General features: G+C 43.0%; 1 protein-coding gene across 3 annotated transcripts in view; it reads left to right on the forward strand.

The window, feature by feature from the left end:
- The first annotated feature begins 791 nt into the window (after positions 1-791).
- The window catches only part of LOC141055789 (uncharacterized), a 123,227-nt gene continuing 108,069 nt past the window's right edge, over positions 792-15,949 (forward strand). Inside the window, exons 1-7 of one of the 3 annotated variants that reach the window (XR_012221534.1) lie at positions 792-869; positions 6,556-6,705; positions 6,835-7,014; positions 7,097-7,220; positions 7,301-7,395; positions 7,590-7,680; positions 13,308-14,493. Coding sequence is in view for 2 of the 3 variants with exons in the window: in XM_073552494.1 (XP_073408595.1) it covers positions 843-869; positions 6,556-6,705; positions 6,835-7,014; positions 7,097-7,220; positions 7,301-7,395; positions 7,590-7,680; positions 13,308-14,209 (1,569 nt within the window). In the remaining variant the exon portion in view is untranslated. Of the gene's footprint in view, positions 870-6,555; positions 6,706-6,834; positions 7,015-7,096; positions 7,221-7,300; positions 7,396-7,589; positions 7,681-13,307; positions 14,734-15,949 lie in introns of those variants that run through there. The other 2 variants (XM_073552494.1, XM_073552493.1) reach the window with 2 other exon arrangements.

A 15,949-nucleotide genomic window follows, 5' to 3' on the forward strand; every position in this document is an offset into this window, starting at 1 on the left:
ACACACGCGGCTCCGCTCCGTACACCTCGTACACACGCAGCTCCTCTCCGTACACCTCATACACACGCGGCTCCGCTCTGCACACCTCGCACACATGCGGCTCCTCTCCGTACACCTCGTACACACACGGCTCTGCTCCGTACACCCCGTAGACACACGGCTCTGCTCTGTACACCTCGTACACACGCAGCTCCGCTCTGTACACCTCGCACACACACAGCTCCGCTCCGTACACCTCGTACACACGGCTCCTCTCCGTACACCTCGTACACACGCGGCTCCTCTCCGTACACCTCATACACACGCGGCTCTGCTCCGTACACCTCGTACACACGCGGCTCTGCTCCGTACACCTCAGACACACGCGACTCCGCTCTGCACACCTCGCACACATGTGGCTCCTCTCCGTACACCTCATACACACGCGGCTCCGCTCCACACACCTTGTACACACGCGGCTCCGCTGCGTACACCTCATACACACGCGGCTCCGCCTTGCACACCTCGCACACATGCGGCTCCTCTCCGTACACCTCGCACACACGGCTCCGCTCCGTACACCTCGTACACACACGGCTCCGCTCCGTACACCTCGTACACGCGGCTCCGCTCCGTACACCTCGTACACACGCGGCTCCGCTCCGTACACCTCGTACACACACGGCTCTGCTACATCCCCCCTGTAAACCCCTCCTGACCCCACACAGAAACTTCCCCTCATCCAGCACCATGACAACCAGCACAGCAGAGTCCTGCATACACTGAGGCCCTGATCATGTGACCCCTGACTCCTCCCCTCCTGTGACCTCATCCCAGGTCCTGTGCGCACAGAGCAGCCATATATGTGGAGTGCGGCTCTGCAGGTGGAGGTAGGTGCTGGGGCCCCGTTATTCTCTCTCAGGATTAGCCGCTGGTCACACTCGGCCATTTTTCCTCCCCATATAATAAATGCTCTTTACCATCTCTGTGCTGTTCCGTTCTCCATGTTTCCCCCCTGAATACACACGTTCTCCCCCGTTGCTGGTCGCTGGGGTCTGACCTGTGACTTATATGACTACATGGAGGCCAATATTGCTGTAATTGTTAAGAACGTTCGCTCCTTAGTAACTTTCCCACACAAGGTCTCCTCGTCTCTCCCCGTTCAGATGTTCGGCACATGGAGAGGTCATTAGTGATAAGCACCGTCCATAGTAAAGGTCACCGTGACGTGGTTGGATGGATTTTTACTCCATCAAAAAATACTAGCAGCACCTTATGTTTTTACCATTTACAGTAATATTGGAGTTCATGTATTAATCGCTGTGTGCTGACACAACGCGTATGTATATGTTCTGATAGCAATGATAAGTCTCCGAGTACAGATAATGTAGTGGATGTTACCTGCAGTCCCATCTAACATTACAGATAGTGTAGTAGATTATTTCTGCAGTCCTATGTAACACCACAATGATAACTATTATTACAGACAATGTAGTGGCTGTTATCTGCAGTCCTATGTAATACCACAGATAATGTAGATGTCATCTTCAGTCCTATGTAACACCACAGGTAACACAGTGATACCTTTTAGAGTACAGATAATGTAGTGAGGGCCCTGTATGTGGGAATAGTACTGATTGGTCAGTATGGTGAGACACTTCCTAGCTGGGGCACAGTAGATGGGTAAGTCTCGGGCTTGGGCATTATTCATTGTCTATGGGACTGCAGGAATTATATGAGCGCTATACTCTGCTTTCTCTGGCAGTCCCATATACAGTGAATGATGAGAATGAGCCTGTGCACCTTTGCTTAATTTAATATAGAGTGCTGAAAGTCTTGTTTCAAGGGGCTTTACTCTCAGGATTCCTGGGGGGCTATCAACATAAGTTATTCACTATGCAATGGATATGGGATAAATTACTATAATTAAAATGGCCCTTTTTTGGGGTTTTCTAGTTATGGTAAACCTACACCCCAGTCTCAGGTTTTCCTCGAGGATTGCCCTGTTTTTAGCTCCATCCATTTTCCCATGAACTCTGACCAGCTTCCCTGCCCCTGCTGAAGAGAAGCCTCTCCACAGCATGATGCACCATGTGACAGTGGGGATGGTGTTTTCAGGATGAGGTGCATTGTAAGGATGTGTTTCCACGGTAAGTAAACACTGCGGGTTTGACGCTGCGTCCAGATGTTACAGCATAGTGGAGGGGATTTCATGAAATACCATCTCCACTGTGTTCAGAGATGCAGGCAGTAAACTTGCGTAACTGGAATTGCAGCACGTCTTTATAGACCGCAGCTTGTCTATTTACAGTGCGGAGACGCTCCGTCCCCGCAGCGTAAATTTCCCATAGACTATCATTAGATGTGGTAAAACCAGATCTAATGATTAGTCACATGCGTAATAACTGTGAAAACACAGCTTATTACGCATGTCTACTAATTTACATAAGGTCTTACCTGTCCCACCATCAGAAGTCTGTGTCCACTGCAGTTCTCGCAATAACTTAGCTTACCGCGAGAACTGCCGTGCACGTGACCGGGGGTTATCTCACGTCACCCTAGGCTAGTTCTCCTGGTCAGCTGACCGCGAGAAATAGAGTGTAGGTGATCGCCAGAGATCTTCGGTGGTCATCTACTACAAGCTCTGCTATGTCTGGATGTCAGGCATCCAGATCTAGCAGTGCTGGGACTCATCGTGGGACACTCATTATTAAGGACTACGTCGGAACAGGAAGTATTTGTCTTTATTTATTGTTTTTTTTATCAGGAGATCGAGGGCTTCACATGGATTAGGAGTATAATAAAATGGGAAAACTGTGGTGTTTTATTTCATTAAAATACTTTATTCTTACTGTGTGTGCGTTTATTTACCCCTTTACAAACTTTAGGATTAGTAATGGATAGGTGTCTTATTGACACCTCTCCATTACTAAGCCGGGCTTAATGCCACCTTACAATACAAAGGTGACATTAACCCCTTATTACCCCATATGCCACAGCTACACAGCAGTGGAAAGAGAGAGACTAAGTGCCGTAATTGGCGCATCTTAGAGATGCACCATTTCTGGGGCGGCTGTGTGCTGGTGTTTGTAGCCGGGGGGGCATTAACCATGGTCCCTTAATACGCTATGAATATCAGCCCGCAGCTGTCTGCATAGCCTTTTGGGCTATAAATTATAGGGGGACACCACATCATTTTTTTGGGGTGTCCTCCTATTTTAATAGCCAGTAAAGGTTAAGTATACCATTGCGGGCTGATATTCATAGCCTGGGAACATCCATGGTTATTAACCCCTTCCCAGATTATAAACATCGGCTCCCAGTCACCGTCTTTCCTTCTCTGGCAATGAAAATTGCACGGGAGTCCACACCAATTTTACAAAAAAATTAAACCGATATTGCATTTAAAGCCAGGATCACACTTGCAAGAAACTCACACAAGTCTCTCACCTCAATACCCGGTTAAGCTGCATAGAAATACATGCAGCTGCACACTCTGGTCCTGAGTGCCCGCGGCAGTGCCAGGTACTGAGGGGCGAGGCTCATGTGAGTTTCTTGCAAGTGTGATCCCGGCCTAACACAGATTTCGTGTGTGTCTTTATTTAATGCAGGGATCACTCATGTGAGAAACTCAGATGAGTCTTGCATCTTAATACGTGGCACTGCCGCCGACACTCGGGAGCGGAGCGTGCAGCTGCATAGAAATACCAGCCCCCGCAGTTCCATGGTTTCCTATACGGTGGACTCCAGGAAAATGACTGCCGGGGGGGCGCTTCATTCGCAGATGGAGATCTAGGCAGCCATTTTCCCGAAGCCCACCGCATAGGAAACCATGAAACTGCGGGGGCTTTGGCCTTTCACAAAATGTCGGCAGAGCCCCAGCAGCACCGCCGGACACCCCTGCAGCACCGCCGGACAACCGAAGTGGCGCGCTGCACATCCGAACACCCCCTCATCCCAGCCTGCAGCAACGCTTCAGTCTTGCCTCTTCCAGCAGCGAGCCTGGGACCCCACTTCACCACAGCCACCACCACAGGTAAGCAATTACACACATAGATTATAAGAAGCACCACCATTTTATTAAAAACAAAGGGTTTTTTTTCTTATTTTTCTCAAAATTTGGGGTGCGTCTCATAATCCAGAGCATCTTATAATCCGCAAAATACGGTAACTTCATCTTCGCCATTGTCTGTGTTCCTGGTAATCAGACTGACATCTGAGCGCAGTCCATTGTTTCATATTCACCCATAGACTTGTATGGGGGTGCATGATTCTGTTATCGGATGCACTTGCAGCATGCTGTGATTGTTTTCTTATGCCAAATCGTCATGAGAAAAAAATGCAGATCTGCATTGTCCCATATCAGTCGGCCGTGTTATACTCTCGTGTGGGCGATCCCTAATAGTTGTCTTTTGGACAGATTCTCCCTCATGAGTTGTGGATCTCTGTAGTTCCTCCTCCAGAGTGACCATGGGCCTCTTAGCTGCTTCTTTAATTAGTGCTCTCCTTGCTTGGGATGTATGTCATTTTAGGTGGACGGCCATGTCTTGGTAGTTGTCATGAGTGAACGTGCTCAGATAACGTGCATGCTCTGGTGTTATCCGAGTATCTTGGGCATGCTTGGATAATATGTTCGAGTCCCTGCGCTGCATGTTTTGCGGCTGTCAGATAGCTGAAACACATGCGGGGATTGCCTAACAACCACAAAACAAGCAGCCACAGGGACTCGAACATATTATCCGAGAATGTCCAAGATACGCGGATAACACTTGAGCATGCTCGGATAACATGCTATTCGAGCACGTTCACTCATTACTACTTGGTAGGTTTGCAGTTGTGCTATACTCCTTATAGGTTTTGGATCATGGATTTAACAGTGCTGCGTAAGATGTTCAGAGCTTGGGCTATTTTTTTTTATAACCTAACCCTTCTATACTCTTCTGCAACTTTATCCCTGACTTGTCGGGTGTGTTCCTTGGTTTTTATGATACTCTTTGATTTCCAATGTTCTCACCTCTGACGTCTTCACAGAACAATTGTAGTTATACCGAGTAGAAGTTACACACAGATGGACTTAATTTACTAATTCTGTGACTTATGGAGGCAATTGGTCACTCAGGATTTCATTTAGCAGTATCATACTACAAGGAGCTGAATACAAATGCATGGCACAATTGTTACATTTATATTGTTAAAATAATAATAAAACATGTATCATTTCCTTTACACTTCACAAATACTTGCTACTTTGTGTTGGGGGATCACATAAAATCCATTTAAGTTTGTGGGTGTAACATGAAAAAATATGAAAAATGTCAAGGGGTATGAATTCTTTTTCAAGACCCTGTATGTAGGGCTGCCTTATACAGTGTGTCCGTAAAGTCATGGTGCACTTTTGACCAGTCACAGGAAAGCAACAAAAGATAAAAATAGAAATGTGAAACTGGACCAAATAAAAGGAAAACCCTCCCAGTGTCTGCAGGATGATGTGGCAGCGTGTGCACCTGCCAGATGATGGCGTAACACCGAAATCAGGGGATCACAGACGTTATTCACTCTGTTACACCAGACGTCCTTACACGTGTGTGGCGAGAACTTCACTATCGTTGGGATGTGTGTAGGGCAACAAATGGAGCCCACATCAAACTGCTCTGAATAAGTATGAAACTGAGAGAGTTGTTCTTTTATTTGGAGCAGATTTCACATTTCTATCGTCTTTTGATGCTTTCCAGTGACTGTCAAAAATGCACCATGACTTTACGGACACACTGTATATTGCCAAGGGGATAAAAAGTCAGAGAAAAGAGGGAGACACAAAAGTGCAAATAGGGTCTTATCAAACGTTACACAGAGTTTCCCACCAAGAGAACTACTCACCTGGTGAGAGTGAAGGAAAGACATATATTAGTGGTGGCTGCTGCAGATCCACAGGTCAGTGCAGGACCTGGTTGAAGCATACACTTAGGTTGGAAGGAAGGATCATCCCCGCGCTGCCGCAAGAAGAATTACAAATATTGTAGTGGTTTATTCTACGCGTTTCAGGGTTCAGGTGACCCCTTTATCAGGACATACCACAAATATTGTTAATATTTGTGGTATGTCCTGATGATGGGGTCACCTGAACCCTGAAACGCGTAGAATAAACCACGTTGAAACCTCTACAATATTTGGATTTCTTCTTGCGGCAGCGCGGGGATGATCCTTCCTTCTTACCCAAGGGGATAAAAACACAGACATGCATTAGGCGGTTTCCCAAGCAATTCCCAGCAAGCAGTCTGTAAAGAAAAGACTATCACACAGATGCCATCTATATGCTGACTAGCTTTTTTCTCCAATCTATTCATTTGAATGACCGAATTTGGTCTCCAGACTGGCCAAGAGTAGAACATTTCTTACTTTTTTATGTGAACAGGGCATAACTAAATTGCTCTGGGTCTCAGGGTAACTTTTGGGCCTGGGTGCCATACATGTCAGCATCATTTCTTCTGCCAGTGATTGAATATAAAGTTTCTAGTAATTGTGTTATTACACCGGATTCTTTATGATGTTACATTAGCTCATCTTCTTCCTATTCAGGTCTCTACAATATCTTATCATCTCAGTGGAGATCTTCTATGTAAGAGAATTTTCCTGATTGACCCATCAAGAATGGAAAGGAAAAGTGACAAGATGGCAGAGAGGATATTACACCTCACCCTAGAGATCCTCTTCAGGCTTACTGGAGAGGTGAGAGATTCTGATGACATCACATTACATCATTCTTATCTATGGGAATAACAGATGGACAGAACTGGAGAGGTGAGGACTCTGGAAATGTCTGTAGTGAGATTTATTAATGTGTCTCTCCATAACCAGGATTACACAGTAGTGAAGAAGACCTCTAGTGAGCGCTGTAAGGACCCTGTGTCTGAGGGATGGGGAAGACCGCTGAGCCCAATCACGGGGCCTGCACCTCAGCCCCTGATACATGAGGACATCAATGACCAGAAGATCCTAGAACTCGCCTACAAGATGATTGAGCTGCTGACTGGAGAGGTGACACTGCTGGGAATGCTGGGACATTATACAGTAACGCTATAAAGGGATCGGGGCATGACTGTATCATTGTATGTGTCAGGTGCCTATAAGATGTCAGAACGTCACCATTTATTTCTCCATGGAGGAGTGGGAATATTTAGAAAGGCACAAATATCTGTACAAGGACGTCATGATGGAGGTTCCCCAGCCCCTCACATCACCAGGTAATATACAGCGACTGAATTAATTCTTTGCATACAGATAATTATGACCATGTGTATTTAGTCTTGTCTGTTTCCTCCAGTTCTATCCAGTAAGAGAACAGCAGCAGAGAGATGTCCCCATCCTCTTCTTCCACAGGACCGCAAAGAAAATCCCAATGTTCCTCAGGATCATCAGGTAAATGGAGAGATGTCATGAGATCTCCCCTATGATGTGTAGACGGCTGTGAAGGTCTTGTGCTCAGTCTTGTTTTATCCACAGTATTATATGTTTTATACTTGTGTAATGAGAATGGCGGAGATGGCAGGATTAGAGCTGATCATAGATGTGACTTCTCCATCTGTCTGTGACTTTTAAAATATTTGTTTCAGGGTGAAGATCTGACCCTTATTAATACTACAGAGACATATGTGAGGATTGATGAGGAGTGTAGAGAGGAGATTCTTTCAGACGAAAGGACAAGTGAGTAGTGGCCTCTATATTTTACTTATTCAATGATTGGTATAAATATATATTTGATTCTCTTGAACTCACACTATGTTCTGTACTGCTATGTATGCCAAATGACAAGTAATGCATAATTTTAGCTATGAGAAATAAATTTTGGGGGGCATCTGTTTAATGTCTTGCTAAATTTGTATTCTGAGCTGGGTAAGCATCCTTTCCAAGAGAAGGACATTGGGGGCTGTGAAAAAGCAATGACTTCTTTTAACCGTCCAAAAATTATCCCTTTTTGGGAGTTTTTTTCTTAGATCTACCCTGCACAGGGCAGGGTTCCATCTTCGGGGCAGCACAGTATGGAACATAATGGACAGGCGAAAGATTTCTGGTTGTTTAAGGGCATTAGCAGCAGCTGTAGTGCAATTTGAAACATAATGGACAGGCAGGAGATGTCTTTAGCACTGGCTGCCTTTTCAGTACAGGTTGGATCTTGATGAACAGGCAGGTAGCAGCAGTTTCATTATTGCATTGTTGATAAGGAGTCAGTCCCCCCTGTCCCCATTGATAGATCTAATCATTGGAGATAGCTCTGTTAATCACGTGTCCTATCCAGACTTGGTTACTTTTCCATACAACTGATGTTCTTTGCTGTGCTCCGTGCCAAGGTTTACAAGTTGCCTGATGCCTCTCTGTGACATCATCTTCTTAGGCCAGGTACCCTTGCCTTAGTGTTGAGACTTCAGAGTTTAGTTATTCAGAACGCTCCAACAATTCTTTTACATTGTGCTGCCATCTTGTATTTGTGTATAATTCTTGCATACCCTCACTCCTGTTGGATGATTCTCTGCTACCCAGTTTCTGGACTAACCCATCACTGGCAGTAAACATAACAAAATTTATAAGTTGAAAGATACCGCACTACAGTCCTGGATTTCAGGTATATGTTCTGTGTGCAAATAATCACAGGTCAAATAGATGGGTATACAGAGTGGTACAGGGCTCCCAACCATCCTGGATCCAGCGGAACAGTCCCAATTTTGAAAGTCTGCCCCGCTGTACCGGCCGGGAGCTTACTTTTCCCACAGGAGTACACAGCGGAGCCCCGAGGAGCACTTTAAATCTCGCACGTGACGTTTCACCAGAAGTGATGTGCTGGAAGCTGACTGGAATGCTTCAGATCCATCACCGTGTAATCCTCAGAGTGTAAGGTTGTGAGCAGGAACACAGGGTGCAGTGACGGTACACAGGCAGAGCAAGGGTTAACAGGTTTATCTACAGGGGAAATACTCCAGGCAGGGAGGTAAAGAATTAAACAGTATTGACAGAAACAGTATTAAAGGCACAGTACAATACAATGGTTCAAAAATTCGCAAACATATAAGTAAGTCAATACTGCAGCTCCTGCTGCGAAATCAATGGTGTCGGCAACGGCCGACGCAGTGTCCTCATTAATGGGTCAAGCAGACAATACCCCCTGTCAGGGTAAGGGGGTTATATGACCTTTGGCCGCACACGGCTATCACATGTGCAGGGGGCTTATCTTAGTTATCCCACCTCTGCCAATAATGTGATGAAAAACAGCAAGCTAGTCTTGCCCTACCAATTTACCGCAGGGGGCTTATTTTAGTTATCCCACCACTGCCACACCATATCACGAACTGCCGGGATTTATGTATATCCATAATCTGTCTTCAGAATATACCAGAGTGCTGATATAAGGAACTGAAGTCTAGCGACTTCAGGGTTTTTGTTATCAGAAAGTGTTGGACATTTTTTGGCAGGGCTTTGTGCGTGATTGCAGACAGCATCTTTCCTTTCCTGTCCTTTCTAGTTAGTGTGGGCCCCATCGTTTGCTCAGCCTATTTTTCTATCTTTATTTGTGTTTTCATCTTGTCTCACCGACAATACATGTTTGGGGGCTGTCTATTGCTTTGGGGTCTACTCTGGGGCAGTTTAGATTTCCCCTTTTCTTGCTTTAGGCTTATTTAGTTCTCCGGCTGTGACGAGGTGTCTAGGATCATCGTAGGTACGCTCCACGGCTACTGCTAGTTGTGTGGATAGGATCAGGGGTCTGCAATTCGCTTAGTTACCAACCTCTCTGGTTTTCTGTGGCTCAGCTTGTTTTTGTTTTTCCTCCTCGGTGACTCATTCATAACAGGGATCGCCTTGGAATCGGGGATGCTGGCCATGTGAGCAGATCATATGTCCCACATCGGGAGGTTCTGGTGGGCATTACAATGGGAGCCGGGCTGCTATAGTATCTTTATAGAATCTTTCTTTCTTTCTTTCTCTGTTTCTGTGTTTCTCTCTCTCCTTTCTTTCTTTTTTCTTTCCCCTCTCTCTCTGCTTTCTTTTTTCTCTCTGTTCTTTCTCTCTCTGTTCTTTCTTTCTCTCTCTGTTCTTTCTTTCCCCTTTCTTTCTCTCACTGTTCTTTCTTTCCCTTTTTTTCTTTCACTGTGCTTTCTTTACCATTTTTCTCTCTCTCAGTTCTTTCTTTCCCCTCTTTCTTTCTCTATTTCTGTTCTTTCTTTCACTCTCTAATCTTTCTTTCCGCTCTATTCTTTCTTTGCCTCTCTCCTTTCTTTCTTTCTCTTTTCTTTCTTTCTTTTCCTCAGTACCAGTGTGCCCATAGTACCAATAGTTCTCTCTCTCCTTTCTTTCTTTTTTCTTTCTTTCCCCTCTCTCTTTCTTTCTCACTCTTTCTTTAATTTTTCTCTCTCTTTCTGTTCTTTCTTTCTCTGTTCTTTCTTTCATTCCCCTTTTTCTTTCTCTCTCTGTTTTTTCTTTCCCCTTTTTCTTTCTCTCTCTGTTCTTTCTTTCCCCGCTTTCTTTCTTTCTCTCTGTTCTTTCCCCTTTCTTTCTCTTCTTCCTTTCTCTCTTTTCTTTCTTTTTGTTCTTCCTTTCTCTCTCTTTTTGTTCTTCCTTTCTCTCTCTCTCTCTTCTTTCTTTCCCCTTTCTTTCTTTCTCTCTTTCTCTCTTTCTTTCTTTCCCCTTTTTCTCTCTCTCTGTTCTTTCTTTCCCCTCTTTCTCTCTCTCTGTTCTTTCTTTCCCCTCTTTCTTTCTCTTTCTTTTCTTTCTTTCGCTCTCTGTTCTCTTTCTTTCACTCTCTAATCTTTCTTTCCCTCTCTAATCTTTCTTTCTGTCTCTCTCCTTTCTTTCTTTCTCTGTTCTTTCTTTTCCTCAGTACCAGTCAGTGTGCCCATAGTTCTATCTCTCCTTTTTCTTTTTTCTTTCTTTCCCCTCTTTCTTTCTTTCTCTACTTTCTTTCATTTTTCTTTCTTTCTGTTCTTTCTTTCTCTGTTCTTTCATTCCCTTTTTCTTTCTCTCTCTGTTCTTTCTTTCCCCTTTTTCTCTCTCTCTGTTCTTTCCCCCTTTCTTTCTCTCTGTTCTTTCCCCTCTTTCTTTCTGTTCTTCCTTTCTCTCTTTTCTTTCTTTTTGTTCTTCCTTTATCTCTCTCTGTTCTTCCTTTCTCTCTCTGTTCTTTCTTTCTATCTTCTTTCTGTCTTTCCCCTTTCTTTCTTTCTCCTTTCTTTCCCCTCTTTCTGTTCTTTCTTTCGCTCTCTCTGTTCTTTCTTTCACTCTCTAATCTTTCTTTCTTTCTGTCTCTCTCCTTTCTTTCTTTCTCTCTGTTCTTTCTTTCTTTTCCTCAGTACCAGTCAGTGTGTCCATAGTACCAACCACTGTGGCCCCAGTAGGAGTGATTATCAGTGCTAAATGGGTGCGATTGGGGTGTGGATATGGGTGTGACTAGTTGTGAAATGGGTGTGGTCAGGGGCATGACCTAAGCCCTTATACCTCTCTCTTCTTCAAAAGTTGGGAGGTATGGTGGTAGCATATAAGAATATAATCCCAGGCTCCAACCTTTCATCTCAGGATCATAGTGATGGACCCAGCTTTCATCCTGTGGGATCAGTCCATTTAAAAAGTCCTCCTGGTTTCCATGGCACATCATCAATAGTGCCTGAGAGCATTCGACTCGTTCCTGCTTCTGGAAAGGTGTGAGCAGTCGGGGAACCCAGCGAGCAGATACCTTTTGCAAGTGAAGATGGCCTTGGATGATTTTTATCATGGACTGCACACTAATCTTGACGTTTTGGGCTAGGTGGCGAATGGTTATGCGGTGATTTTCCAAAATGGCGACCTTCACTTGCTGAATGGTGTTTTCATCAATAGCAGAGTGGGGTTGCCCTGGAATTTGAGTGTTTGCACCAAAGTCCAACCACATTTAAATTTACGATACCAGTTCTTGACTACATCATATGATGGGCAATCATCACCATAAACCTCTTTCATCTCATCCCACATCTTCTTTGGTGTGCAGCCTTTCAAGTAAAAGGAAATTAAAAGTTGCAAAATTGCAAAAGCTGTAAAAAGTTTTTGCAAAAATTCAGAAATTTTCCCAGATAAACGCAAAAAATAGCCTATATTTACCACTAACGTGAAGAACAATGTGTTGCAAAAAACAGTCTCAGACGATATCTATAGGCTTCTATTGGATAGTGATCCGGATATACTTTCCCCTTTTTGTAAGGCGTGGGAAAGGGAGCTCCATCAACAATGGTACAAATGTTTCCATCTCTCTCATGAATCTAATATAGCCACTAAAGCTCAGAAAACTAGTTCTAAAATAGTATCTAGATGGTATTGTGTTCCTTCGGTTTTGCATAAATGGTTCGCAGGAGTATCCAACTTGTGCTGGCGGGTTCAATGTTGCATATATGGTGAGCGTGCCTGGCCTTGGTGAGCTTCTGGTAAGGTGTTCTTAAAATGATTAAAGAAATGATGGGGGAATCAATCTCTAAAAGCCCGGAAGCAATTCTACTATTTGTTTCCCATGGCTAAAAATGCTTTCAAGAAATCGCTATTGAGGCACCTTCTTCAGGCCAATAATGTGGTAATTCCATGACACTGGAAGTCCTTAGACACGCCTTCGCTAGAGGAATGGTTTGGGGAGGGGTGAAGGGGTTAATATGATTTTTTTTATAAGATTCAGTACTTAAAACAAAAATCGGAACTCATCTTGACGCAGAAATGGCCAAATTTTTCTGCAAGGAATATAAAATACATTTTATGTAGCTGAAGCTGGATAATAACCCCTAGGACCAGAGACTGGCAACCATGACAGGATAACAACACTGCTTCAAATTAATTTTCAGGTGCCCCAGTCCTTCCAAATAGGTCTTAAGTCAATGTTTCACTTGTCCTCCTTTTATTTCTCTTTGCTCCTTAATTTTGTAATGAAAATACATACAAAAATACATACAAATAAAGTCATGGCTTCTATGTACACGACTATCTTGCTCCTCCCCATTGCCTTTTTCTGTGCTATAATTCATGTATATGTCAGGGAGTGTATGAGACAGACACCACCTAATAGCACTGACTTACAGACCTCTTTATGATTCTCCACTGAATATTTTCATTACAAAAATGTATTGACAAGTACATTGAAACTTAAAGCTATAAAAAGGTAGCATTAGAAGAGGAACTAAAAATTATGCAACGTCTTGGCTTAAAATCATAAACTACTAGTCCTTGTATTGAAGTCTACAGATTGTACCCGTCTTCATCAGCTAGTAATTAAATATGAATACAATTTGTTGCTAAAAGCAGAATTTATGAAAAAATTGTTTTTTTTTTCTTGGCAGATGACTGTACATCAGAGGGACATCTCACAGTTACTGATTTTGAAGCAGCTGATTATAGTGTCAAACCATATATATATGAAGAGCATATTCCAGATAAACCGCCAGCCGTTCATAGCAAAAATATATCATCTATTCCTTATCAACAAGTCCAATCTTCTGATTTATTACAGACTGATAAGCAAAATAAAAACATCAAAAGGGATGCTGAACATCAAAAAGCTCATACAAGGAAGAAGCCATTTTCATGTTCAGAATGTGGGAAATGTTTTACCAAGAAAACAAATCTTACAGCACATCAGAGAACTCACACAGGGGAGAAGCCATTTTCCTGTGCAGAATGTGGGAAATGTTTTACCTCCAAAACAAGTCTTGTTGCACATAACAAAATTCACACAGGAGAGAAGCCTTTTTCTTGTTTGGAATGTGGGAAATGTTTTACCAGGAAAACGAATCTTGCTGTACATCAGAGAACTCACACTGGGGAAAGGCCATTTTCATGTCCCGAATGTGGGAAATGTTTTACTTGCAAAGGGGATCTCATTAAGCATAAAAGCACTCACACAGAGAAGCCATTTTCATGTTTAGACTGTGGAAAATATTTTACCTTTAAAACAAATCTTACTGTACATCAGAGAATTCATACTGGGGAAAAGCCATTTTTATGTCCAGAATGTGGGAAAAGATTTACCCAGAAAGCAAGTCTTACTGTACATCAGAGAATTCACACAGGAGAGAAGCCATTTTCATGTGCAGAATGTGGAAAATGTTTTAATTGCAAAGGGGATCTCATTAAGCATAAAAGTACTCACACAGGGGAGAAGCCATTTTCATGTTCAGAATGTGGAAAATGTTTTACCAAGAAAGCAAATCTTACTGTACATCTGAGAATTCACACAGGGTAGAAGCCATTTTTATGTCAAGAACGAGCCGAAGAGCCCGGCGTTGCCCGGGCATAGTAACTAACTGGTTAGTTATAACAAATTATAATGATTATATTGCACACAAAAACATTTCGCATCATATATTCAACACTGCCAGAAGAAAATTTACAGGACGGCTACCCTCACAAGCTACCCCCTCCTTTTCCCGATGGGTCAGATCTTTTTTTAATCATGTGTGTCGAGATATCCAGGCTTTGCATCTTGATAACCTCACAGATAGGAATCTCAGTAAGGAAGAACTTAAGGTATTATTGGATCTGCAAAATAACAATGAGTTTTTGGTCTGTGAAGCGGACAAAGGGGGCAACATTGTTTTATGGCCTAACTCCTTGTATTTTCTGGAAGTTGTATTGTAAGGGTTCCAATGGATTGTAATGTATAAGAAAATGTTTACACAAGAATTGAATTTACTAAATTGATTTACTTAATAAATGATAAGATCAAATAATAAACAGTATAAACAATAAATATACACGTGAATTAAACATACATTACATTATTCAGGTAGAATTCAGGTCCATCTCTTTCTCATCTCCGTGTCCTCGTCTGGTCCGATCATCTCCCCTCTGCCCTGTCTCTCTGTGTTTCCCTCTGCTAATCAGTCCCCTTTTTATATCCCCCAAAAGCATCCAAATGTGTCTTAGTTAAAAGCTTTGATCTATCCTTGAATGCTAATGAGAAAGTCCCCTGAAACCAAATAGATGAGAATTCACCAGATAACATCCTTGGGAACGTTTACACACCCAATTTAATTATGGCAACAAAGGTCCTTTGTTGGTAGATAAGTGTAAACCAGTTATTTGCTCTGCTTGGACAATTTGACCATCTGGTTGAACAAGTCAATTACCTTCTAGGAAGGATCAAAGAGATGAGACTATATATACATATATATACAGCAGATTGTAACCATATCAATAGTTGGTATTAATTAATTGGAGTGTTGAAACCATTAAAAACAACTCATAGTATACAGAAGTAAAAAGTTTTTCTGCTAATGTTCACACTTGATTTTGTTGGTCTATTCAGTTTTTTGTGAGATCAGCCAGCCCCGGCTGGTGGCTGTGCTGAATTTCCACTCTTATTTATCAGTATTTTGCCAATTGGCTTTTTGTCCCTTACTAGTTCGGTCTCTTTTTTGCTCTGTCTCAGAATATTTCAGAGTCCTGATATAGTGGGAGAAGTCTAGTGACTTCAGGGTTAATTTTGCTATCAAAAGTGTTGGACTTTATTTTTGTAGGGTTTTTTGCAGGTTGCAGACAGTGTCTTTTCTTTCCTTTCCTGTCTAGTTAGTTTGGGCCCCATCATTTGCTCAGCCTATTTTCCTGCCTGTGTTTGTGCCTTCATCTTGTTTCACCATCAATACATGTGTGGGGGCTATCTATTCCTTTGGGGTCTGCTGTGGGGCAGTTAGTTTTCCCTTTTCTTGCTTTAGGCTTATTAAGTCCTCCGGCCATGATGAGGCGTCTAGGTTCATCGTAGGCACGCTCCACGGCTACTGCAATCTGCATAGTTACCAACCTCTCTGGTTTTCTGTGACTTAGCTTGTTTTGTTTTTTTCTCCTCAGTGACCCATTCATAACAGAATCACCAGCCATACCGAAGATTCTAGGGTACTCAAAAGCAGGAAGAAGTTTAAAAAAAAAAGGAAAAAAAAGTGTCAGATTTTTTTTTTGTATTCTTTCCTCTTTTTTCTCTGGGGCC

Source organism: Dendrobates tinctorius, unplaced genomic scaffold (assembly GCF_039654945.1).
Source record: "Dendrobates tinctorius isolate UK_male_01 unplaced genomic scaffold, ASM3965494v1 ptg000192l, whole genome shotgun sequence".
Taxonomy (NCBI): domain Eukaryota; kingdom Metazoa; phylum Chordata; class Amphibia; order Anura; family Dendrobatidae; genus Dendrobates; species Dendrobates tinctorius.